The 27,226-nt window shown below is 40.6% G+C and overlaps 1 protein-coding gene across 5 annotated transcripts in view; it reads left to right on the top strand.

Moving 5' to 3' along the window:
- The window catches only part of LOC122686751 (ATP-binding cassette sub-family C member 4-like), a 2,082,459-nt gene that overhangs the window by 1,017,255 nt on the left and 1,037,978 nt on the right, over positions 1-27,226 (top strand). The window contains exons 15-20 of one of the 5 annotated variants that reach the window (XM_043891987.1): positions 1,423-1,620; positions 2,945-3,085; positions 3,823-3,860; positions 4,555-4,649; positions 11,416-11,562; positions 15,703-15,782. The exons of the other annotated variants lie outside the window; for them this stretch is intronic. Coding sequence (XP_043747922.1) covers positions 1,423-1,620; positions 2,945-3,085; positions 3,823-3,860; positions 4,555-4,649; positions 11,416-11,562; positions 15,703-15,782 — 699 coding nt within the window. The remainder of the gene's footprint in view (positions 1-1,422; positions 1,621-2,944; positions 3,086-3,822; positions 3,861-4,554; positions 4,650-11,415; positions 11,563-15,702; positions 15,783-27,226) is intronic. 5 annotated transcript variants of the gene reach the window in all.

Here is a 27,226-nt window from a genome sequence, read left to right as displayed (position 1 = left end):
TTGAGGACACTACCCCCAATTTTAGTACTAAGGAAACAACTATTTGTCCACTGGTGAGCACCCCTGCCTGAGTTGGGGCCCATCCTCACTGTCAGGTCCCTTTCTTCAGAGCAGATGGCTGTCCCTTCATCCCCCCAGAATTGTCAGTGTTTGACTGTTGAGTAAAATTGCTGTCTTTGTACCACCAGTCATTTCATTCTGCATATTACAGATTTGTAGTGGTGAATGTGATTTCATTAAAGAGGTGTGTGAATTTTGCCTCCCGAGTGGAACAAGACACAATATATCTTGCATAATTTTCTAGTTCTGCAGTATCAGATGGTACCAAAGGCTTCCCTGCATTTCTCCCAGTAGTCCACCTCAGGGAACAGTGTGAGAGGGGTCCCAGCGAGGGTCCTGGGCCATCTCCCTCCACCTGAGCTGCCTTAACCAGAGCTTCTCTCATTTGATGTGTTCTGCCTCCTGAGATTTTTTTTCCCCTGATGTTTTATTTGCTACTGAGTGAATCAGCTGAGTCTGGTTTCATGGGGTCAGAAGGTAGTGAAACATCTACACATTATTTTATATGACTTTGTAAGGGAGGGAAACTGTGCAAGGATATGTCACATGCATTCAAAGAAAATGATTTGACTGGCTGTAGCTTAAGCAGTTGCTTGATTTGGGGAAGCCTGGTTGGCTGCATATGGTTGGTTGTTCTTAAGTTTTTTCTCGGATCTGAGTGCATTGATTCTGGCTTAGGTTTTGGTTTGTGGGCACAGACTGCCAAGGCTTCAGAGCCACCACAGCCCCATGGCTTCCTTGTTTAATTACTTTAAAAGGTGGGATTCTGAATTTTCAGTTGGGAACTTGCTGTGTGTGGGGACAGTTGTAGACCAAGGAGAGACCTCTCATAGATTTTCTGTCTGGGGCTGGTTCCTATTATCTCAGCCAGGCACATGATAGTATGGCGGTGACAGTAGTCAATGAAGATTTAATGACTGACTCTTACCTATATGCAGATGTACTTGTACCCACCTCTGGGTTAAGTTTAAATTTCTTTCCTGGAATTGTCACATGAGGCTTCTTTCAATTTCCATGTTGTCTAAAAAGACTGTGCTGATCCTCCCACCAACCTCTGTACTTCTTGTTTCCCTAAGTGCCCAGGGTAGTCATGTCAACGGCCTCCATTTTTAACACATGAGCACACGTTTCTTTCATATCCCCCAGCACCTAACACAGGGACAGGGACAGGGTTTGGCAGAGAACGCAATGCTCAGTTCTGTACTGATTGACTGAACTAGATTTCTCAACAAGAATTCTAGAACCAGGGATCAGTTTTTTCAAAAATGTTAATTTAAGACCAGATAGCTTTTCTTGATTAGTATTTATGTTGGTTTAATATTATCAAATATGAATTAATTCCTCTCAACTTTTTTATTTTAGGGGGTAGTGGTGGAAAGAGGAACTTACTCTGAGTTCCTGAAATCCGGGATAGATATATTTTCCCTTTTTGAGAAGGGGAATGAGCAGTCTGAACCATCTCCATTGCCAGGAACTCCCACTGTGATCTCTGAGTCTTTGGTTCAGTCTCTCCAATCTCCCAGACGCTCGTTGAAAGATGCAGCTCCAGAAGACCAAGAAGTGAGTTTCTCATCCTGCAGTGTGCCTGGATCTGTCTGCTCTTGGTGGTCGCATGGACCTTCAGTCTGCTCATGACATCTTTGTTTATCTCAAAGTAGACCCTAAGGTTCCCAAAGTCTTGTTCCATGGAATTGATAGAAGAGCATGAAGGAAGCAAGCCTGCTTGGGGTTCCCCTTTGGGTGTAGGATGGAGAATCTTATGGAGATCAGTAGTGGTGCACTGCAATGAATTTCTGAGTGAATGTGGCTCAAACTGATTGAGGACTCTTCAGTTTGCCACATTTACATCCTACTCATGCTGGTGGCCCCTGGCTTCCCTTAGGCATCCCGAGGCTTAATGTGAAGACCCCCTTAGACTGAGTCCTGCTGTTGTCACGTTAAATCATCTACTTTTCCTATTTGTTGTAATGTTCTAGCACTCATGTGACTGATGGTATTATTTTGCCTCAGTGTCAGATGGTTTGTGATAGGCCAGAGGTAACATGTGCAAAGGACCTGACTCATGGTAGACACTTCGGTGTTAGTTCCCATCCTCCTTTCTTACCCTTCAAGACCAAGAACCACACCTTATCAACCTTGAATCCAGGGGCCAGGAAAGAGCCAAGGACACACTAGGCTTCTGTGACTCTTTAATGCATTCTAAGTGCTCCAGACAGAAATGCACTAGATCTCCCTTAAAAATATACACAGATGTTCCTTGATATCCAAACCTAGGAGCCTGGAATGATTCTGATAAGTATTCAGATCAGCTATTCACTTTCTAAACTCAAATCACTCTCTGAAATTTAGGAACCAAATAGATTCAGATCATATGCTTGCAACGTGCTATATAAACTCCTATTTAACTCTGTGAACTCAGTTTACTGTATTTGGCTAGTGTTTTGAACCCCAAGTATGTTTTCTGTTTCTATCATTGAATGACACAGTCATCTAGAGGGATACATTAGCTCCATGTCATTTTGTGTGTTATTTTAGAGGAAGTTTCTGCATTTATGCATTAATTGATTTTGTTGTGTGTGTGTTGAGAGTCATGTTCTATTTTAAGCAAAGCTACCCAACAGTGAATAAGCTCATGTGAATGACGTTTGATTATTTCTCATAGATTCCTACGAGTGGGATGGCTGGGTCCAGGGGTAAACACATACGTGGTTTGGCCAGATATTCCCACACCCTTCTCCGTAGGAGATGGAGCATTCTGCACTCCTACCAGTGTATGAGATGTGTCTGATTCCCACAGCTTTGCAGAGGAGGACATCGTTGAACTCTTGAAATCTGGTGTTCATTTTTTAAAATTTCATCTCTCACTGCCATTTTTCCCTTTTAGGCTGAGAATATACAGGTTGTACTACCTCTAGAGGACCATTTGGAAGGAAAAGTTGATTTTAAGACCTATAAGAATTACTTCACAGGTGGTGCTGACTGGTCTGTCATCATCTTCCTTATTCTAGTAAACATTGCAGCTCAGGTACGTAAGGGTGTTTATTTTGATTTGTGCACTCAGCTATTTGTATTATATTTTATAATTATTTTTAAATATTTGTATTAAGAGATTTATCTCAAAGACTTGGCTCATGCAGTTGTGGGCCTAGCTTGGTAAATGTGAAATCAAAAAGGCAGACCCGTAGGCTGGAAGCTCACACAGTAGCTGACCCGGCTGTCTTGAGACAGAATTTCTTCCTTCTCCAGGAAGTCTCAGGTTTTGTTCTAAGGGCCTTTGACTGACTAGATGAGGCAACCACAGTGTTGAGAGTGATCTCCTCTACTTAAATTCTGATGATGGATGTGAGCCACATCCACAAAATACCCTCATAGCAACATCTGGATGAGTATTTAGTTGAATCACTGGAGACTGGCCCAGCCAAGCTGACACCCAGAACTGACCATCACTGTACCTATCAAGCTTTTTGCTTTGAAAAATCCCAACATTTGTTTTGTTCTTACTGACTTTGCAGTCCACTTGGGTTTGCATTGAAGTACATTATATTTGGGGAGCAAAGTCTTCTAGGGAAAAGGGGGTCTCTTTTAAAGATACTAACGTGTAAGATGCCCTCCCTGACCAATGGTCGTCGGGGTGAGGGGCTTGGCGCAGACCTGAGCCGGAAGGACCGCCTCTGTGTCCTGGAGCCTTCCCCTCCCCCATCCTGTGAGCGGGGGTGAGGCTCAGTGACGTCAGTGTCTGAGTGACTATGTTTCCTGCTCCAGGTCGCCTACGCCCTGCAGGACTGGTGGCTTGCAGACTGGTGAGTGATTCCTGGTCTGACCCAAAGTGCTGTGAAATCTACGCGAACCTCACTTTCCCACAGAGTCGGGGGAGAGATGAGGCTAGTTCAGCCTCCTCTTCTGACCCTCACTTAGTTTCCCTGAAGAAAGATGAAAGTTCCTGCGGGTGGTGTGTGATCCCCTCGTGGTCTCTCCCCCACCGTGTCCCTCCCTTTAGCAACTTCTTCACAGACAATTTTTTTTTTCATTTTTTGAACTTTTAATATTGTATGTGGAAATGGCCGATAAACAATGGTGTGATAGTTTCTTTTGAATAGTGAAGGGACACCGCCATACATATGCATGTATCCATTCTCCCCCAGACTTCCCTTCCATCTACCAGATAACATTCAGCCAAGTTCCATGTGTTATACAATAAGTCCTCGTTGGTTACCTGTTTTAAAATAGCAGTTTGTGCATGAACATCCAAACTCTCTAACTATCCTTCCCCTTGGCAACCATAAGTTCATTTTCTAACTCTGTCTTCACAGATAATTTTGAAAACTGAAAGTCGTGATTCAGATTTTTAAAAGGGAGATACACACAGGGCCTTTCAAGCTGGGAAACACTTTCCAGCATAATATACATTTCTTGAATTGAGGTAATTTTTTTGTGATATCTGTGTAAATTCTATGCATATCTATAGTGTAATATTTTTCATTTTCTGTTCCATAGGGCACATGTACAAAGTAACCTATATTTTGGGGGATATTTAAAAGAAGATGAAGAGGTAGTATTTGTTCTGAACTGGTTCTTAGGAGTTTATTCAGGTAAAGTTGAGTCATCTGCTCTAGAATACCAGAGTTTAAGGTGCTTACAATGAGTCCGCATGAGCAAGAGGGCTTCCAGAGTAATTCAGTAATGTCTTAATGGACTGAGAGTTTGAATCGCATTACTCTGTGAATTAATTAGAATGATTATTTTAAAGATCTACTAGAAGAAAAGAGGTTGAATGAAGACTCTTAACTTGCTTCATACTGGATTTTGGTAGTTAAACCAGGATTGCATATTGAGAAAATCAGTCACTGGAAATACACACTGTAACTACTGTGTACTCTAATAGGTGTTTTAACTAAATCTTATATCCTTATATTAATGGACAAGGGGACTAGACATGAATCCCCACCCTGTGGTTCAAGTTGTTCCAATTCTGTCTGAATAAACCCTGGCTTTTATTGATCTTGGATGAAATCCTCTGGCAGCATGGTCCCCAGACAAAAGCATTATTCCCTCCCAGGTATGCCAAGCTCCCCTTTCCACACTGCTCATCTCCTGAGCTTCACCAATAACTTGAGAAACTAAGCAGGGGAAGTTCAGTGTCTGGAATTAGGATTCCTTCTCTTTCTTACCCTGAGATCACAGTGTTACCTCCTCCCCAACTGTGTGATTAATTAAAAATTTGGCTTGCCAGACTAATATTAACTATTAACATGACTCTGTCCATTTACAAGAGTATTTAGGATATATATATAGCATAGCATTACATACTATTTGAAGGATGTCTTTAACAAAAATTTTAAATGCTTTCTTTATCCATTCATCTGTTGATGTACGTTTAGGTTGCTTCCATGTCCTAGCTTTTGTAAATAGTGTTGCTATGAACACTGGGGTGCATGTGTCTTTTTAATTATGGTTTTCTCACCATAATTGTGGTCTCACCACTGTGGTCTACTCACAATGCCCAGTAGTGGGATTGCTGGGTCGTATGGTAGTTCTATTTTCAATTTTTTAAGTAATCTCCATACTGTTCTCCATAGTGACTGTAGCAATTCCTAGTAACAGTGCAAGAAGGTTCTCTTTTTCCATACCTTCTCTAGCGTTTATTGTTTGTATATTTCTTGATGATGGCAATTCTGACTGGTGTGAGGTAATACTTTATTATAGTTTTGATCTGTATTTCTCAAATAATGATATTGAGCATCTTTTCATATGCCTCTTGACCATCTATATGTCTTCCTTGGAGAAAGGTCTATATAGGTTTTCTGCCCATTTTTTGATTGGGTTATTTGGGTTTTTTTTTTTTTTTTTTTTTTAATTAAGCTGCATGAGCTGTTTGTATACTGCGGAGATTAATCCTTGGTCAGTTACTTATTTTGTAATTACTTTCTCCCATTTTCAGGGCTGTCTTTTCATCTCATTTGTGATACATATATACACTGGATTGGGGGAGGGGGCTCCCCGGGTAGCTCAAATGGTAAAGAATTTGCCTGCAATGCTGAAGAACTGAGTTTCATCGCTGGGTCAGGAAGAACCCCTAGATAAGGGAGTGACAACCTACTCCAGTATTCATGCTCAGAGAAGTCCATGGACAGAGGAGCCTGGTGGGCTATAGTCCATGGGGTTGCAAAGAGTTGGACATGACTGAGTGACTAACACATGTACACTGGAATATTACTTATCCATAGAAAGGAATGAGATTGGGTCATTTGTCAAGAGGTGGTTGGACCTAGAGTCTGTCATACAAAGTAAAGTAAGTCAGAAAGAAAAACAGAAGAAAATACTTGTATTAATGCATATATATATATGGAATCTAGCCTCTTCGTGGATCACTGCCTTATCATGGTAAAGGGGCTTGCATAACTCAATGAAGCTATGAGCTATGCCATGTAGGCCCACCTAAGACAGACAGGTCATAGTGGAGAGTTCTGACAAAATGTAATCCACTGGAGGAGAGAATGCCAAACCACTTCAGTGTACTAGCCATGAGAAACCCATGAACTGCATAAAAAGGCAAAAAGATATAATACCAAAAGATTAGCCCCCCAGGTCAGAAGGTGTCCAATAAGCTACTAGGGAAGAGCAGAAGACAACTACTAATAGCTTCAGACAGAATGAAGTGGCTGGGTCAAAGTGAAAATGACGCTCAGTTGTGGATGTGTCTGTTGGGGAAAGTAAAATCTGATGCTGTAAAGAATAGTATCGCATAGGAAACTGGAATGTTAGGTCCACGAATCAAGGTAAATTGGACATGGTCAAGCAGGAGATGGTAAGAGTAAACATAGACATCTAAAAATCAGTGAACTAAAATGGATGAGAATGGGTGAATTTAATTCAGATGACCATTATATCTACTACTGTGGGCAAAAATTACTTAGAAGAAATGGAATAGCCCTCATAATCAACAAGACTCCAAAATGCAGTTCTTGGGTGCAGCCATAAAAATGACAGAATGAACTTGGTTCATTTCCAAGGCAAACCATTCAACATCTCAGTAATCCAAGTTTATGCTCCAGCCACTGATGCTGAAGAAGCTGAAGGTGATCAGTTCTATGAAGACCTAGAAGCCCTCCTAGAACTAAATGCAGAGTTCCAGAGAATAGCAAGGAGAGATTGGAAGCCCTTCTTTGTAGCCTTTCTTTCTACAAAGAAATAGAGGAAAAACAACAGAAAGGGTAAGGCTAGAGATCTCTTCAAGAAACTTGGAAATATCAAAGGAACATTTCATCCAAAGATGGGCATAATAAAGGGCAGAAATGGTTAAGACCTAACTGAAGCAGAAGATATCAAGAAGAGATGGAAGAATACACAGAAGAACTATACAATAAAAATCTTAATGACCTGGATAACCACCATGATGTAGTCTCTCACTCAGAGCCAGACATTCTGGAGTGTGAAGTCAAGTGAGCCTTAGGAAGCATGGCTGCCTATAAAGCTACTAGAGGTGATGGAATTCTAGCAGAGCTATTTAAAATCCTAAAAGATTTAAATTGCTACATTCAATATGTCAGCAAATTTGGAAAATCCAGCAGTGGCCATAGGACTGGAAAAGGTCAATGCTCATCCCAGTTCCCAAGAAAGGCAGTACTAAAGAATGTTCAGTCCACCAGACAATTGCACTCATCTCCCATGCTACTAACGTTATGCTCAAAATCCTTCAAGCTGTGTTTCAGCATCATGTGAACTGAGAACTTTCAGATGTTCAAGCTGCGTTTAGAAAAGGCAGAGGAACCAGAGATCAAATTGCCAACATTGGCTGGATCATAGAGAAAGCAAGGGAATTACAGAAAAGCATCTACCTCTGTTTCACTAACAAAGCTAAAGCCTTTGACTGTGTTTGTCATAACAAACTATGGAAAACTCTTAAAGAGATGGGAATACCAGACCTTCTCACCTGTCTCCTGAAAAACCTGTATATAGATCAAGAAGCAACAGTTAGAACCCTGTATGGAACAACTGATTGGTTCAGGATTGAGAAAGGAGTACAACAAGGCTGTTTATTGTCACCCCGTTTGTTTAAATTATACACAGAGCACATCATGTGAAATGCCAGGCTGGATGGGTTACACTGGAATCAAGATTGCTGGAGAATATCAACCTCAGATATGTGGGTGATACCACTCTATTGGCAGAAAGCAAAAGGAACTGAAGAGCCTCTAAAAGTGAATATTAAAAAAAAAAACAAAAAACTAAGATTATGGGATCCAGTCCCATCACTTCATGGCAAACAGAAGGGGAAAATGTGGGAGCAGTGACAGATTTCCTCTTCTTGGGCTCTAAAATCACTGCAGATGGTGACTGCAGCCATGAAATTAGAAGTCAGTTTCTTCTTGGCAGGAAAGCTATGACAAACCTAGACAGTGTGTTAAAAAGCATTGACATCACTTTGCCGACAAAGGTCTGTATAGTCAAGGCTGTGTTCTTTCCAGTAGTCAGGCACGGACGTGAGAGCTGGACTATAAAGAAGGCTGAGCACTGAAGAATTGATGCTTTAGAACTGTGGGGCTAGAGAAGACTTGAGATTGAGAGTCCCTTGGACAGCAGGGAGATCAAAACAGTCAGTCTAAGAGGAAATCAACCCTGAATACTCATTGGAAGTACTGGTGCTGAAGCTGAAGCTCCAGTACTTTGGCCTCCTGATACAAGCAGCTGACTTACTGGAAAAGACCCTGATGCTGGGCAAAGTTGAAGGCAAAAGGACAAGAGAGTGACAGAGGATGAGCTGGTTGGATGGCATCACCAATTCATGAACTTGGGCAAACTCCAGGAGATGGTGAGGGACAGGGAAGCCTGACATGCTGCAGTCAATGGGGTTGCGAAGTGTTGGACACGACTTGGTGACTGAACAACAACAACATGGAGTAAAAAAAATTGTACAGATGAACCAATTTGTAGGGGATGAATAGAGTTGTAGATGTAGAGAATAGATGTTTGGATACAGAGCAGGAATGGGGTGTTGCGGTTGTTTAATGGACCGGAACCTGGTGGTCCGGAGTCAACGATAAGAAAGTGAAAGAGAGAGAGCCGGAGGGAAAGAGAGAGAGAGAGAGAAAGACACGGGAACCCAAGCTCTGATGGAGCAAAGGTGCTTTAAGGTCTTTCTGTGAGTATATATAGACTGTTGTACAAGAAATGATAATGATCGACAATGATAAAGATCAGAAAACCGAATGTACAGCAACCATTACCAAGGGAACAAGGGATTAACAATGGTCATAAGGTCAGGAGACAGTCTATATCTCAAGAAAGGGGATCGAGACTAAGCAGTTTTGTCATAAGTAGAATTTACTGATGGAGATCCACGCATGTCTCATCCTATGACCTCAGTTCTGGGAGTGGCGTGCCGTTCCACTCAGTTTCTGTTGCCAGAAACTGATAAGGAACAGAGAATTTATGAGAAACAGCATGTAGGAATCCTCCTGTTAAGCATTCCCTGACAGTGGTGAGGTGAGGGAGATGAATTGGGAGATTAGGACTGACACATACACACTACCATGTGTGAAACAGACAGCTCGTGGGAAGCTGCTGTATAGCACAGGGTGCTCAGCTCAGTGCTCTGTGATGACCTAGAGGGGAGGGATGGGGGGAAGGGAGGTCCAAGAGGGAAGGGATATATGTATACATATAGCTGATTTACTTTGTTGAACAGCAGAAACTAACGCAATATTGTAAAGCAACTATACCCCAACAATTTTTTTTAAATAAGTAAAAATTTAAATATCCTCACAGGAAATGCTTGGAAAAGCTTTCTGCAAAGAGTAAGTTATGTAAAAATCCACTCATTGAAATTTTGAATTTATTTTATTGATCAATTGATAAGAAACTTGAATCTACCATCTGTTTACCTTCTAAATTGATGGACAATGAGGGCTTAAAGAAGGAAGGGATTCTGTTACACATTCATATAGGATTGTGGGCTAAGGCAATGCCTATTGATGGAATTCAAGAATTTAACCAGCTTTCAGAATTTAAATAATACTGATGTGCCAGCTGAATGGAGAAAAGTACTTGATGGAATATATGTTGCTGAATTTATCCCCACTCTATATAGCATTGTGAGTTGAAGAGATGTTTGGAGGGCTATTTTAATTTTTATATGCATCGTAGTGCTCATTTATGTCATTGATAAAACATAAAATGATTATATTTATTTACAAATGCTTTGGGAGTCTATAAAATAGTGAGAGATTAGATTGGAGAAGGAAATGGCAACCCACTCCAGTGTTCTTGCCTGGAGAATCTCAGAGACCGGGGAGCCTGGTGAGCTGACGTCTATGGGGTCACACAGAGTTGGACACGACTGAAGTGACTTAGCAGCAGCGGCAGCAGTTTAGATTATCTTGTTTAGATTATCTCATGTCCAAAGATAATTTCTGGTTTCTTGCAGTTCAGTTATGAAAGAGATTGTCCACTTGCAACTTAACATGGTCTTTTCATGCTCGTTATAGCGACTTGGGCATAGAAGTAGCTACTTTATTTTTAATATTTTAAATTTTTATTATAGTTGCTTTCCAACATTGTGTTAATTTCTGTTGTACAGCCAAAGTGAACCAGTTGAACATATATCCTCTCTTTGGATTTCCTTCCCAATTAGGTCACACAGAACATTAAGTAGAGTTCCCTGTGTTATAGAATAGGTTCTTAAAAAGCTACTTTACATGGAAGTATATTTCCTTGTAAATTACAAGGAAATGGTAGATCATTTTTCCTTTTCCCTGTTAATTCATGTGCTGGTAGCAAAGCATTGGAGAAGGGAATAGCAATCCACTCCGGTATTCTTGCCTGGAGAATTCCATGGATAGAGGAGCCTGGGGGCTACAGTCCATGGAGTCGCAAAGAGTATGACTTGACTGAGCAACTAACACTTTCACTTTCACCAAAGCATACCTTACTTTTAGATTATGGGACATGTTGGTAATAATGAGATTTGAAATGTAGAAAAAGGAAGATCAGCTACTTGTATAATTATCTTTCTTATAAGTTTTATTAGAACTTGTAATTGAATTAGGCAAGCCTAGAATGAAGCTGTAGTTTACACATGATTTTTCCCCCTTGTTGTTTCTATTTAGTGGGAGGAAAACAGTGATTTTTATATTTTTCTTTATAAATGTATTTTTGAAAGCATTAAACTATTAGATAACCTACTTTATATATATGTATATATATATATATGTTTTTTATTCTGTATATATGTAAATCTCCATATAAATTTTATTTATAGAATAAAATGCACAGTACCTTTTTAAACTGCCTGCCATGCTTTAGCATGGTTGAGGATAAGACAGAGATCTTGTGCTGAATGATGCTTCTTTATTTCAGGGTTAACTGTGTCTACTGTCCTTTTTGGTATCACAAGGTCTCTGTTGATATTCTACATCCTTGTTAATTCTTCACGAACTTTGCACAACAAAATGTTGGAGTCCATTTTAAGATCTCCGGTATTGTTCTTCCATAGAAATCCAATAGGTAAGTCAGACACGAAATTTCTTAAATGAATATGTCTTGTTACCACATTAAGTGCCTATTTGCATTTTCATATTTGAAAGTGGAAGAGATGCTTGGAAGAAAATCACTATGTATGTTTATTCATTTTCTACAAAAAGCTTCACTGGTAATTTTTCCTACCAGAGAAAATCTGAATATAGGAGCATATAAGCTTTCATTCCAATTTATGCATGTCTGTAAATATACATGGATGTTTACTTTGCAGGATGATTTAGTAGTCCACTTGTTATGTGGTGTATGAAACACCCAACAGATGATGAAAATGTGTTGAAATGTTTTTGACTAGTTGTTAAAACATTGGCTGTGTTACATGGTGTTAAGCTAACTAGGAAGGACCTTCTTCCAGGAACATCTCTACAGAAGACAGGCTGTGTGTTTGTTTCTCTCATTGTCCATCCATTTCTGGGACCACAGAGCTCTGACATGTGCTCATATTTTGAGTTTTACCTAAATGGTAATGTAAGATTAATTAAAATACAAGATCAGTGAAATGTAAACATCCTCTTTGATAAAATCAACTCTCTAGTTTTACAATCGGAGAAGGCAATGGCACCCCGCTCCAGTACTCTTGCCTGGAAAATCCCATGGACAGAGGAGCCTGGTAGGCTGCAGTCCATGGGGTCGCTAAGAGTCGGACACGACTAAGCAACTTCACTTTCACTTTTCACTTTCATGCATTGGAGAAGGAAATGGCAACCCACTCCAGTGTTCTTGCCTGGAGAATCCCAGGGATGAGGGAGCCTGGTGGGCTGCCGTCTATGAGGTTGCACAGAGTCGGACACGACTGAAGTGACTTAGCAGCAGCAGCAGTTTTACAATGGACTTTGGTTACATTAAAGATGTCTTGTGGTACCTAGCAGGTGGATCTTCACTATTAAGAGTGTCCCTGAAAAAAAAAAAAGAGTGTCCCTGAAGGGTTCCCAGTAGTTTCTTCCTCCACCCTGAGGTCTTCAACCTGTCTTGCTTTGGAAGGTAACCTCCTGACCTGGGTTCCTATGAAGAGCTAGTTCATCAGCACACATGCCCACTCTGTTCAGTTGGTTAGACTTGTGCTGAGGCCCAGGGAAGCTTTGTTTTTGCAGGTCATGGTTGAAAGGACCTGTTGAGGCAGGGATGTGACTGCAGAGAGGACCGCAGTAGCCTTGCCCTGGCCATCAACTATCTGTGTGATCGAGGCCAATGTAGGTAGATACTACTGGGCAGGCAAATCTCCAGGCACGATGTTGTCATGGTTATAAGTATGGATCCTGGAGCCAACTTTCTTGGTTCAGTCCTGGAGATAGTTACTAATAGTAATAGCCACTTATAGTTATGTTAATACTTCTATGCTAGTTATTTAATTTCTCTGTGTCTCAATTTTCTTACCTATAAAATGAGGATACTGTTCACACACTTACTAATATCTTGATGATGTGGGCATGAAGCAGGTAAATATATTCACAGCGTTTAGCACAGGGTCAATGTCTAATGAACCTCAGTGAGGATGTCAGCCTGGTGTCTGGTAACTTCTCTCCTGTGAAATGGAATTAACCACTGCCCTTCCTGTTTCATAAGACTGTCGTGAGGATTAAATAAGACTGTTTAGTGAAGCATCTTGTGCACATTTATTCAACACATGTTCTTTACTCCAGGCACTGTGAGGAGCACAGGATGGTAAACAGCAGAGGCACACACAATCTCATTTTATTACGAATGGAGTGAGGAAGTATTTGGAAGAATCTTTGCTATTATGGCTGTGAAGTTGCTCTACTTTTCCTGTTAATGTGGAAATTACAGTTGTAAATTTGGGAGCATCAAGTGGGACTGAATTTCTGTTATCACAGCTTGTGACCACTGTTAACCAGGCTCTTGATGACTTGTAGGCTTCCCCAGATGCTGATTTATTATTCAAGGATTTGGAACCAAGTTTAAATCTTTAAGGTCACTAATCCTAGAGCAGCAGGCATACCAGTGTGGATCTTGTCAGCCCTTCCTGTGTCTTTTGTCAGAACTTCATCCCTTCAAGAAAATAGAAGCCCAAATAAGGACTGCAAAGATAGGCCCAAAGGTTTAGGGGCCAGTTATTTACTCTTTTAGTGGTATATTAAATTGAACTCTTTCTTGTGTTTATTTTCAAAAGTAGAATTTGTGATAGATTGTTTATGGTGTCTTTGTCTCTGGTATGTGATGGCATGAAGAGAGAACCACACAGAGTGGTATTACTTGTTACCAAGTTCAAGCTTGCTCTGCTTGCCTCACAACACCAATAAGTCTTATAGACGATGTGTTAAGGCAAAGAATAATGTCTTTATTTGGAAACCTGGCAGACTGAGAAGATGGCAGGCTGATGTCTCAAAATAGCCATCTTATTGGGATCTGGATGCCTGGTTCTTTTATAGAACAGAGAGGAGAGGAGGTGAAGAAGTAAAGTCAAAAGGCCATTTATCTCGCACAATAAGAGGGTATTTGTTCATTTTTTCTTTTCTGCAGCCATTCACAGGTGGTGAGGGTCAGATTGTCTCCCTGTGAGCTGAAAAAAGCCACCTTAGTTTAACATTCAGGCAGAGGGGCAGGGTTCCCTGACCAAAGCAATGAATAGCAGTGGTCAAAGAAGCAGATCCAGCATGGAGTCAAAATTGGCTCCTCCCTGTTCCAGTTCCTTTGATGTGTACCTCTCCTGTCTGGGGCCAGTGTCCTGTTCTTTCTCATCCTGAGTCTCCTCAGGGTGCACCACTCTTGCAGGGGTGGCTGCAGAGTCCTGATGGCTGCAGCATCCTTTGTTTAGTGATGTGACATTTTTAGTTTACGACAGGTATTTACCAGAAATTCCCATATTCTATCCTGCAGCCTTAAGGATATACTATTATTATGGATTCTGAGAAGGCAAATAAAATCAATGATAAGTGGTTCTTAGTCATTTAGTAATATTTCTGTTTTCCTGCCTACATCCCTGTGTTCTTCTTAGATGCTTATTCGTAAGTCTATGCTTGTCACACCTGGTACACCTCTGAAAACAGCGACTTATTAAGCCAGTAGTAAACTCACAACTTGGAAATAGCCACAATCCAAAATTTCCCAAAATGTGAGGTGCTGTGAGCCATCTGGAGGGAAAAAAATTTACAGAGAGGATATAATTATGTTTATTATAGAAAGCATCATTTGGCAAAATTAATCTTGATAATAAAGCAAAATTAGTGTGACAATTAGGATTAACTTAGGTATTTTACAACTGCTTATTTCCTGATTTAGCACTTGGAGTGAGCCTTAGATGGGATGGATCTAAAGGGAGGGAACTTTCTCAAATCCACCAATTCTTCCTGATACTGCCACAAGGTTCCCCCATTCTTTTAAAAATCAGGGCTAAGTTTCAACTCCCCACCCACTGCCATTTGGTGGTATTTTTGTTTCTCTTTAGGTATCATCCTATTTTGTCTTTCTTTTTACCGCTGACATTGGCTTATTTAATATGAATTTGTAATATATTAAATTTTTTGTTGTTTTACCACTAAGTCATAAATGACTCTTTTGTAGTCCTATGGACTGTAGCCCGCCAGGCTCCTCTGTCTATGGGATTTCCCAGGCAAGAATACTGGAGTAGGTTGCCATTTCCTCCTCCAGGGGATCTTCCTGACCCAGGGATTAAACCCCTGTCTCTTATGTCTCCTGCATTGGCAGATGGATTCTTTAGCACTGAGTCCCTGGGGAAGCCCAATATATTAAATATTTAATACATGTACATTATTTTTTTAATGATTTATTTATTTATTTTTAGTTGCATTAGGTCTTTGTTGCTACACATGGGCTTTCTCTAGTTACAGCAAACAAGGGTTACTCCTCATTGAGGTGCCTGGGCTTCACATTGTGGTCTCTTTTTCTGTTGCAGAGCTCAGACTCTAGGCACATGAGCTTCAGTACTTGTGGTGCACAGGCTTAGTTGCTCTATGGCATGTGGAATCTTCCCGGACCAGGGATTGAACACATGTCCCCTACAGTGGGGGTACTGTATCACCAGGGAAGTCCCTAAATACATAGTCTTCAAAATTATTGTTTTGATATGTTCATGAATTATTTCTCTTAAAGCTCCTGAGGAAATGAGTAATTTCTCGTTTCCTGTTCTTACAGGAAGAATTTTGAATCGTTTCTCCAAAGACATTGGGCATATGGATGATTTGCTGCCCCTGACATTTCTTGATTTCATCCAGGTAATGTACCAGTCCTGCCAGAGTTCTCACAGGGAGGAACAGAGTGCCTGTTTCTCAAGGATTTTTCACAGGGGCTGAGGGTGGGCCTTTCAACCTGGCAGTGTATCCTGTTATCCTCAGTAAAGGCTGTTTGTGAGAGAAAGGTGCAGTTCTGATTGGGATCCTGAGTTAACATGAGTAACTCCTGGGGCAGGCATGTCTACACAGTCACGTCAACATTGATCTGAAGCAGCGACATGCTGGGTAAGTGGTTCTCCCCCTGCCTCCGAGGTGTCTGGCATGGATTCCCTTTACTATGAGCACATTTCATAATATAAAAATAATCACCTCTCATGGAAAGATAGCCTAGATTAACTAAATTATACCTTGTATTGGGCTTCCCAGGTTGCTCAGTTCAGTTCAGTTCAGTTCAGATGCTCAGTCGTGTTTGGCTGTTTGTGACCCCATGAACTGCAGCATGCCAGGCCTCCCTGTCCGTCACCAACTCCCAGAGTTTACCCAAAGTCAGGTCCATTGAGTCAGTGATGACATCCAACCATCTCATCCTCTGTCGTCCCCTTCTCCTCCTGCCCTCAATCTTTCCCAGCATCAGAGTCTTTTTAAATGAATCAGCTCTTCACATCAGGTGGCCAAAGTATTGGAGTTTCAGCTTCAACATCAGTCCTTCCAATGAACACCCAGGACTGATCTCCTTTAGGATGGACTGGTTGGATCTCCTTGCAGTCTAAGGGACTCTCAAAAGTCTTCTCCAACACCACAGTTGAAAAGCATTAATTCTGCCAATGCAGGAGATGCAAGAGACATGGAATCGATCCCTGGGTTGGGAAGATGCCCTGGAGAAGGGTATGGCAATCCACTTCAGCATTCTTGTATAGAAAATTCCACTGACAGAGGAGCCTGGCAGGCTATAGTCCATGGGGCTGCAAAGAGTCGGACACAGCTGAGCACGAGCATGATGTACTATATTCCCACAGGGGACAAGTATCTGCTGCACCATTTTATTTGGATAAAGCCATGTGCGGTTACTTACAAAGAAAAGTTTGGCTAAAAATAAGGTGAAAATAATATTTTAACAAGGACAGTGTTGTTTAGTTGCTAAGTTGTGTCCAACTCTTCTGTGATCCCGTGGATTATCGCCTGCCAGGCTCCTCCATCCATAGGATAGCTCAGGCAAGAATACTGGAGTGGGTTGCCATTTCCTTGTCCAGGGGATATTCCTGACCCTGCGATCAAACTCGTGTCTCCTGCATCTGCTGCATTGCAGGCAGATTCTTACCGCTGAGCCACCTGAGAAGTCCAAGAAGGACCATAGAGAGCAACTTTGAAGACACAAAAGCTTTTAAGCCAGATATTCGATTCCGGGATCAAAGTCATCTCAGAAAATGTCTTTTGTTTATGTAGGCAGTTTTTCTTTTCACAAGCTGATTGCTCTGTCTTAAGGTGTCTTAAAAAGAGAGAGAGAGACCTACAGGAATACCTTCTATCTAGCCTCAGTTTGTCTGTGAACTTGAGGTTCTAAGAAATAATGTTAGGTCATCTCAGCTCTCATCCTCACATTCAGTATTGATGCTCTTATGGAGTGGGTTTTTTTTGTTTGTTTTTTTGGTTTTTTTTTTTTGCCTCTGTTATTCTGTCTACTTATCAGTGGTTAAGCCTGTGGGGAATTTACTTTTTCTTTCCAATTGTTAATTTTGGAAATGAAATGCATTTATCAAAAGCTGCACACAGAAATGCAGCAGTGAACAGTGCAACAGTGTCCTACAGACAGTGCAGCCTGTGGGAAGGCTTCCACTGTTACCATTGAGAACTGAGACTCGGGGGCAGAGGACTTTTACTGCAAAGATGTCTGACTGTTTTTTTCTCTTCTGAAAACTTATTTTATAAATGTGCCCTGCTGGGTTTAGCTACATAATTTATCCCCAGAAACAATTTTTCCCTAAAAACAGTGTCACGTTTTGACAGTGATTGTAAATTACTTTAAAAGGATTTTGTGAAAGCTTCTGTTTCTTTGCTACAGCAAGCTAGGCTAAGTTTGGGTTTCTGCCGTGTGCTTAGCATATGGTTAGTCATCATAATCAGAATTTGTCACATATTTTTGTATGGTGTAGAGAGGGACTGGGGTCGATACTACCTGATTTCAGCAGGAAATATTCTCATTAAAAAGAAGAGAAAATTCTAGTCTAGCTGATTTCCAGTCCTTCCTCTACCACTTGTAGTTCAATTATCTTGAAGTTTGGTGGTGGTATCCTATAGTTCATTAGAAGTAAGAGTCTGCTCTTTGAGAGAGACCTGGGATGAGCCTGGAGCTTGCGTATTCTTCACTGAGCAAGTAGCTAAATCTGTGAGGATGGATAAGATTGCCCAGAGAGAGGAAAGCATTCTAGGAGCCAATATCAGAAGCTTAGGGAAGCCCTGATATTCAGGGAGAAAGCAGAGAGAGAAGGGAAGTACTGAAGACACTTAATGAACAGCAAGGATGAGAGGAGGAGATACGGTGGAGACCCGAGGAAGGACAGGTCTGTTCAGTGCAAATGAAAAGGTGAGTCCATGGAAACTTGTTGGTTGATTTGGAATCAGGAGGCATCTGGTGACCCGAGGAGCTAGAGAGCAAAGGACCGCAAATCCAGGAGTCTTGGAGGGAGTTGAGGTGAAGACAGTTTGGAAAGAATTTGAATGAATCAGGAGAGAGGCCCATCTGGAATTCAGGGTCTGAGAAGCTCTTGCCTGTTGTTTGAGATTTTAGTTTCTGGGAGGGGAGTATGGTTGGTGATTTTTCCCTCTCTTCCATCCTTCCCTTCAACAAACAAGGATTGAGGCCGTGAAGTACAGGGGTGAATCAGGCATGAAGCCCTCCCATCATGGGTCTCCTCCTTCCCCAGGGAAGGAAGACATCCAGAGATTCACCCTTGACGGCTTTGGAATCCTAATTGTGGGACCCCTGTGGAGGAAGTCCTGGAAGGCAAACTGGATGTGGAGGTTGGAGGCAGTTAGGGAACCTGGTCCAGGAGGTGGCGGAGCTTCTAGGAGGTGACCTTTGATCCCGGATGAGAGGGAAAGGCCACTGTAGATGCTGGAGGCAGAGTTCCTGTGTGGGACCCAGTCTTTCTCTCTATCATCAGCTGAGAGGGCGGGAGGGAAGCGTCTGGAAGGGCATTGTTCAGCCGTGTTAGTGCACCGGTGTTCAAACTCATTTTTGATGATTTTGCTTATCCTTGATTTATTTGTTAAATCTTAGAAGATTCTTGATCATTTTTATTTTTATTACTTCTAAAGTGTTTATTCCATATTCTTTCCCTCATCTAATTCCTTCTCATTCCCTTAAATGGTATTTAAGATAATTTATTTAATATTTTGTGAGGGTTATGCCAAGTGTGGCTAAGGAAAACCCTGGATTCTGAGTAGTGGTCTACACTACAGGACAGTCCGCCCCTTCAGGTGATGTCACTCAGAGACCACATCCCAACAGAGAGGCGATCATGAGTTTGTGCACCGTCCTGTATGCTGATTCTCACAGCTACCAGCCTGTTCAGTCACATTATATAAGTGGTTGGGCAAATTGGAGTTGTTCACCATTTCAGAGGACGAAGGATAGCAGCATAAAAAAGTCAACTTATGTGGTGTGATTGCACCTGATAATCATTCATGATGCCAACAGCTTTAAAGTGTAGTGCAGTGCAGAGCCCCTCAGTCTCCCTTTCCAAGTCCCCGTCCCAGCTCTCCCTCTTACCATCTCTGCCCCACAAAGCCACACACTCCTTTCTGTAAAATGGAGAAAATAATACCCACTTCCTAAGGTTTGTTGGGAAGACAAAATGAAATTCATTTTAATTAATTTTTTCATAATATCTTAATGTATGTTGAGCACTAAGTAATGGATAACTATTTTTAAAATACCACATGTGTGTTTTAGGTAAGAGAAATAGTCTGATGACAGTGGCATTTGTTTTTGTTCAGTTGCTAAGTCATGTTTGATTCTTTGTGACTCCATGAACTGCAGCACACCAGGCCTTCCTGTTCCTCACTATCTGCTGGAGTTTGCCCAAGTTCATTTCCATTGAGTCAGTGATGCCATCCAGCCATCTCATTCTCTGCCACCCTCTTCTCCTTTTGCCTTTGGCAAAGTGGCATTATGTTGCATTAAAGTTATTGTCAAAGACAGTTTTCAAGCCCATAAATATCATTTCATGAGTTTGTATCACAGAGATTCTAGGTTTGTAGTCCTTGAAGATTTTTATGGACACTTTCTTATGTAGACTCACAGGATAAAAATCAGTTGTTTTCAAGATACACCACTGAGCATTAAATATTTCAGAGTAATGTAATTTTCATACAATTTGCCAAAGTCCCAAATGACACTGACTAAGAAGTCTCAATTATTTACAATTCTTGTCATTGAAATCATCACCTCCAAGGAGTCTTCCTGCTGCCAAATGAGTGAAAATGAAGGTGAGATGTGGAAGCTAGATTCAGGCATTTTAATTTTCCAAAAAAAAGTTTGGGACTGCACTGAGCTTGTGAACTTGCACACAGCTGCTCTCAGCAAAATGCCGTGATTTATTGAGGAAAACTAAGTTGCAAAATGCTTATTCCCCACACACCCCTCATTCAGGAAAAAAAAAAAAAAAAGAAGAAGAAAATCAGCAGCTTGTCAGAGCTGAACTGAGTCTTCACCTCCCTTCATGAACACAAAGGGCAAATGCACTTGAGTCACCAATGCCGGCCGTGGTGGGACCACCAGGGACTGTGTCATTCCCTCCTCAGCACACACAGAACACACTGACTGCAGCTTTATGAAGTGAAAAAGTGAAAGAGAAAATGTGAAGGAGGTGTCCTCAGTCATTTCTTTTCAGAGAGGGGAGCGCAGAAGAACAGGCTACTGCATCTGGATATTGAGAACAAAGCCTGAGACTCAGCCTAATAAGTTATTGTGGGTCACTTGCTTCTACAGCCTTTACTGGTCTCAGCACCCTTGCATTTCTTTGTGTGGAGATGTCAGGGAAAGTGTGTAGAATGTATCCCAGCCTCTCCCACTGAACATTGACTTTGTCGTTTTGAGATCTCTGTGGGTTTTGATCCCTTCCCCAACCCCTTCCTCAAATCCCCCTTGGGGATGTTTAGTTTTAATATATATTTAATATTAGTGCTTTGTGGATATTCCTATCAGTAGCTTGCTGTTTATATCCTTAGTGGAAATCAAGGTTTAATTTTAATGAAGTCTAATGTTTACCTTTTTTTATTCTTTTTTAGTTGATGTTTTGTATCCTAAGAAATCTGCATATCTTTAGGATATGAAGATACCTTTAGGATGTGAAGATGCCTTTCTATGTTCTACCTTTTTAGATATTGGATTTTGTCCATGTACAATCATGTCAGCTGTAAATAATGACAATTTTGTATCTTCATTTCCAATATGAATGCTTTCATTTCCTTTTCTTGACTTGTGGCTAGAGTTTCCAGTTAGTGTTGAGGAGAATTGGTTAGATAAGATAATCTTGTACTCTTAGGGCAAAACCTTCCAATATTTTTTCATTACAAATAATATTAATTGCAATTTTTTAGGTAGGTATCTGTTATAAGATGGAAAATGTTTCTTTTAATTCCTCAATTGCCAAGTATTTTACTTTTTTAAAAAAATGAAGAATAGATATTGAATTTTAACAAATGCTTCTTCTACATCTCTTCAGATAGTCATATGATTATCTTTACTATTTTAATGTGAATTATAGTGATTGGTATTTGAAAGTTAAACTTAACATTCCTGGAAAAGACTTTATTTGGTCATAATGTAGCATCTTTTTTATGTATTGCTGTGTATAGTTTCTCAAGGATTTTTGAACCTGTAGTTCATGAAGGATATTCTTGTATAATTTGCTTTTCTTAAAATATTTTATCAGCTTTTGGTATCAGAATTATCTCAGTCAGTTCAGTCACTCAGTCATGTCCGACTTTTTGCGACCCCATGAACTGAAGCACACTAGGCTTCCCTGTCCATCACCAACACCTGGAACTTACTCAAACTTATGTCCATCGAGTCGGTGATGCCATCCAACCATCTCATCCTCTGTCGTTCTCTTGTCCTCCTGCCTTTAATCTTTCCTAGCATCAAGGTCTTTTCCAATGAGTCCGTTCTTCCCATCAGGTGGCCAAAGTATTGGAGTTTCAGCTTCAGCATCAGTCTTTCCTGAATATTCAGGACTGATTTCCTTTAGGGATGACTGATTGGTTCTCCTTGCACTCCAAGGGACTCTCAAGAGTCTTCTCCAACACCACAGTTCAAGAGCATCAATTCTTTTTGTAGCCTTGTGAAAATACATGGGAAATATTTCCATTTTTAATGGTCAGTTTAATGTGTCAGCTTGACCAGACTACATTCCTCAGTCATTCAATAAAAAGTGATCTGTGTGTTGCTCTGTAGGTATTTTGTAGATGTGATTGAAGTCCATAATCAGTTGATTTTAAGTAGGGACAATTATCCTACATAGTCCAGTGGGCACAGTTCAGTCAGTTGTGAAACTTTAAGAGCTAAGCCTTCCCTGAAATAAAAAGAAATTCTCCTTGTGAGAACAACATCAGTTCCTGCCCAAGGTTTCCACTCTGTCCTCTGTAACAGGTGACCCTGAGAATTTTGGACTTGCCCAGTCAAGTTAGATTGTGCAGTATTATCTTTTTTATATTGCTAGATTCAGTTCACGAGTATGTTTTTTAATATCCCAAGACAGTTTGGTTTGTAATTTTTCCTTCCTTTAATGTCTTCATCTGGTTTTTATATCATGATATTGCTGGACTCATGCACCCTGGAAAAGTTTGGTAAAACTTTTCTGCACAATGTCTTTGTGAAGCCCTCTAGACTTAAAGTCTTTTCTGTGGGAAATTTAAAAATTATGTATTCAGGGAATTCCTTGGTGGTCCAGTGGTCACAGTTTAGTACTTTCACTGCTATGGGCCTGGTTTCGATTGCTAGTAGGAAAGCTAAGATCCCACAAGCTGCATGGTATGTCCAAAATAATAAAATAGAGTAAAATAAAATAAAGGATTCAGATTCTTAAATCAATATGCAATTATCCAGATTTTTTATGTCATTATGTTATTCTTGTATGTCATTTTTAAAGATATTTGCCCTTTACATTAAATTTTAAAAATTGATCTGCATGGTGTTTATTATATTTTTCTTTGTAATGCTCATGGTATCTTTTGTATTAAAGTGAAAGCTAAAGTGTTACTTCCTCAGTCATGTCCAACTCTTTGCAACCCCATGGATTGTAGCCTGTCAGGCTACTCTGTCCATGGGATTCTCCAGGTAAGAATACTGAAGTAGGTTGCCAATTCCTTTTCCAAGGAATCTTCCCAACCCAGGGCTCAAACTTGGGTCTCCCATATTGCAAGCAGATTCTTTACCATCTGAGCCACCAGGGAAGCCCAATCTTTTGTGTTATCCTCTTTTAATTCATGTGAATGGTAAATTCCCGCCCACACCCCCCAACCCCCGCCTTTTTTTTCTTTTGCATTTTGTGGTGATTTCAAAGAACCACACTTTGTGTTTGTTGATTTTTCTGCTTAGAAGTTAGCTTTCTTTTTCATTCAGCTCTTTTGTCATTTAGTTGCTTAGTTGTGTCTGACTTTTTGCGGCCTCAAGGACTGCAGCACACCAGGCTTGCCTGTCCTTCACTATCTCCCAGAGTTTGCTCAAACTCATGTACATTGAGTTGATGATGCAATCCAACCACCTCATCCTCAGTCACTCCCTTCTCCTCCTGCCTTCAATCTTTCCCAGCATCAGGATCCTTTCCAATGAGTCAGCTTGTCTCATCAGGCAACCAAAGCATCAGAGCTTCAGCTTCCAGTCTTTCCAATGAGTAACCAGCATTGATTTCCTTTGGAATTGACTGGTTTGATCTCCTCCCTGTCCCAGGGATTCTCAAGAGTCTATTTTTTTCTTATTTTCATTCTTCTACATAATTTAATATGCTGGGTTTTTTTTATTTATAAGGTGGATCTCAAAACCCTTGACTGTTAGGTTTTTAAAAGTTTTTTTTTTTTAATTATAATTTTATTGGAATATAGTTGTTTTACAATGTTGTGTTTGTTTCAGATGTACAACAAAGTGATTCAGTTATACATATACATATATTCATTCTTTTTTGGATTCTTTTCTCATATAGGTTATCACTGAATGTTGAGTAGCTTCCCTTTGATATACTTTTATAGTGCTCTTCTTTTAAAGGTGTACTTTGTTAAATTAGAAAATAAGTGGACTCCAGACTTAAAGTTTGTAATAAGGTTGAACCCTGACAAAAGTGGAAAGGAAGCTATTGATCAATGAGATATACTAAACATGAAGGAAGAAATAAACCATGTTTCCCTAAAGCTTCCTGTTGTGCTGGTTAACAAACTGTGAGCCAAACCTCACCATTCACTCCTCAGTGGAGTTACCTATGACTCTCAGTTGGGAGCAAATTGAAGGATACCAAGGTCCCAGAGTTGACGTGGTTGTGAAAATATCCAAGGCAGCCAAATGAGGAATGAAGAATGTGATTAATGTATCCCAAGCAAAGGGCAGGTTTAGAAAAGCTTAGTCTTAGGCTTTGTATGTGTGTGTGCACATGTTAGTTGCTCAGTTGTGTCTGATTCTTTGCAATCTCACAGACTGTAATCTTTTAGCCTTTGCAATCTCACAGCCTCCTCTATCCATGGAATTCTCCAGGCAAGAATAATGGAGTTAATCAGTAATTCATGGCTACTTTAGCAATAAAGTCTCCTAAATTAAAAAAAAAAAAAAAAAAAAAAAAGAATAATGGAGTGGAGTGCCATTCTATTTTCCAGGGGATCTTCATGACCCAGAGATCGAACCCGGGTCTCCTGCATTGCAGATTCTTTAACCTCTGAGTCCCAAGGAAATTCAGGGTTTGTATAGATCTCATCATATAGACAAGACTCACCAATGTTTTATAATGTTGTGATTTTATGGAGTTAAATGAGTTGAATTCTTTACTAACTGAGCCATAAGGGAAGTACAGGCAAAAAGATAGGACACTGAAAGATGAATTCCCCAGGTCGGTAGGTGCCCAATATGCTACTGGAGATCAGTGGAGAAATAACTCCAGAAAGAATGAAGAGATGGAGCCAAAGCAAAAACAACACACAGTTGTGGATGGGAATGGTGATAGAAGCAAGCACCAGTGCTATAAGAGAAATGTTGCACAGGAACCTAGAATGTTAGGTCCATGAATCAAGGCAAATTGGAAGTGGTCAAACAGGAGATGGCAAGAGTGAACATCGACATTTTAGGAATCAGCGAACTAAAATGGACTGGAATGGGTGAACTGAACTCAGGTGACCATTATATCTGCTACAGTGGGCAGGAATCCCTTAGAAGAAATGGAGTAGCCATCATAGTCAACAAAAGAGTCCAAAATGCAGTAACTGCGTGCAGCCTCAAAAATGACAGAATGATCTCTCTTCGTTTCCAAGGCAAACCATTCAATATCACCGTAATCCAAGTATATGCCGTGACCAGTAATGCTGAAGAAGCTGAAATTGATCAGTTCTATGGAGACCTACAAGACCTTTAGGAACTAACACCCCAAAAAAGATGTCCTTTTCATTATAGGGGACTGGAATGCAAAAGTAGGAAGTCAAGAAACACCTGGAGGAACAGTCAGACTTGGCCTTGGAGTACAGAATGAAACAGGGTAAAGGCTAATAGAGTTTTGCTAAGAGAACAAACTGGTCATAGAAAACACCCACTTCCAACAACACAAGAGAAGATTCTACATGTGGACATCACCAGATAGCCAACATTGAAATCAGATTGACTATATTCTTTGCAGACAAAGATGGAGAAGCTCTATACAGTCAGCAAAAACAAGACTGGGAGCTGACTGTGGCTCAGATCATGAACTCCTTATTGCCAAATTTAGACTTAAATTGAAAAAAGTAGGGAAAACCACTTGATCATTCAGGTATGACCTAGATCAAATCCCTTATGATTATACAGTGGAAGTGAGAAATAGATTTAAGGGACTAGATCTGATAGACAGAGTGCCTGATGATATGGACAGAGATTTGTGACCTTGTACAGGAGACAGGGATCAAGACCATCTCCAAGAAAAAGAAATGAAAAAAGCAAAATGGCTGTCTGAGGAGACCTTACAAATAGCTGTGCAAAGAAGAGAAGTGAAAAGCAAAGGAGAAAAGGAAAGATATACCCAATTGAGTGCAGAGTTCCAAAGAATAGCAGGGAGAGATAAGAAAGCCTTCCTTGGTGACCAGTGCAAAGAAATAGAGGAAAACAATAGAATGGGAAAGATTAGTGATCTCTTCAAAAAAATTAGACTTACCAAGGGAACATTTCAGGCAAAGATGGGTTCAATAAAGGACAGAAATGGTATGGACATAATAGAAGCAGAAGATATTAAGAAGTGGTGACAAGGATGCACAAAAGAAATGTACAGAAAATATCTTCATGACCCAGATAATCACTATGGTGTGATCACTCACCTAGAGCCAGACATCCTGGAATGTGAAGTCTGGGCCTTAGGAAGCATCACTATGAACAAAGCTAGTAGAGGTGATGGAATTCCAGTTGAGCTCTTTCAAATCCTGAAAGATGATGCTGTGAAAGTGCTACACTCAATATGCCAGCAAATTTGAAAACTCAGCAGTGGCCACAGGACTGGAAAATGTCAGTTTTCATCCTAGTCCCAAAGAAAGGCAATGTCAAAGAATGTTCAAACTACTGCACAGTTGCACTCATCTCACATGCTAGTAAAGTAATGCTCAACATTCTCCAAGCCAGACTTCAGCAATATGTGAACCGAGAACTTCCAGATGTTCAAGCTGGTTTTAGAAAAGGCAGAGGAACCAGAGATCAAATTGCCAACATCTGCTGGATCATTGAAAAAGCAAGAGAATTCCAGAAAAACATCTGCTTTATTGACTATGCCAAAGCCTTTGACTGTGTGGATCACAATAAACTGTGGAAAATTCTGAAGGAGATGGGAATACCAGACCACCTGACATGCCTCTTGAGAAATCTATTTGCAAGTCAGGAAGCAACAGTTAGAACTGGACATGGAACAACAGACTGGTTCCAAATAGGAAAAGGAGTACGTCAAGGCTGTATATTGCCACCCTGCTTATTTAACTTATATGCAGAGTACCTCATGAGAAATGCTTGGATGGATGAAGCACAAGCTAGAATCAAGATTTCTGGGACATATATCAATCACCTCAGATATGCATATGACACCACCCGTATGGCAGAAAGTGAAGAAGAACTAAAGAGCCTCTTGATGAAAGTGAAAGAGGAGAGTGAAAAAGTTGGCTTAAAGCTCACCATTTAGAAACTAAGATCATGGCATCCGGTTTCATCACTTCATGGCAAATAGATGGGGAAATAGTGGAAACAGTGACTAACTTCATTTTTCTGGGCTCCAAAATCACTG

This window comes from Cervus elaphus, chromosome 30, assembly GCF_910594005.1.
Source record: "Cervus elaphus chromosome 30, mCerEla1.1, whole genome shotgun sequence".
Classification (NCBI taxonomy): domain Eukaryota; kingdom Metazoa; phylum Chordata; class Mammalia; order Artiodactyla; family Cervidae; genus Cervus; species Cervus elaphus.
The sequence above is the reverse complement of the archived record's forward strand: the minus strand, read 5'-3'. Positions and strand labels throughout refer to the sequence as shown.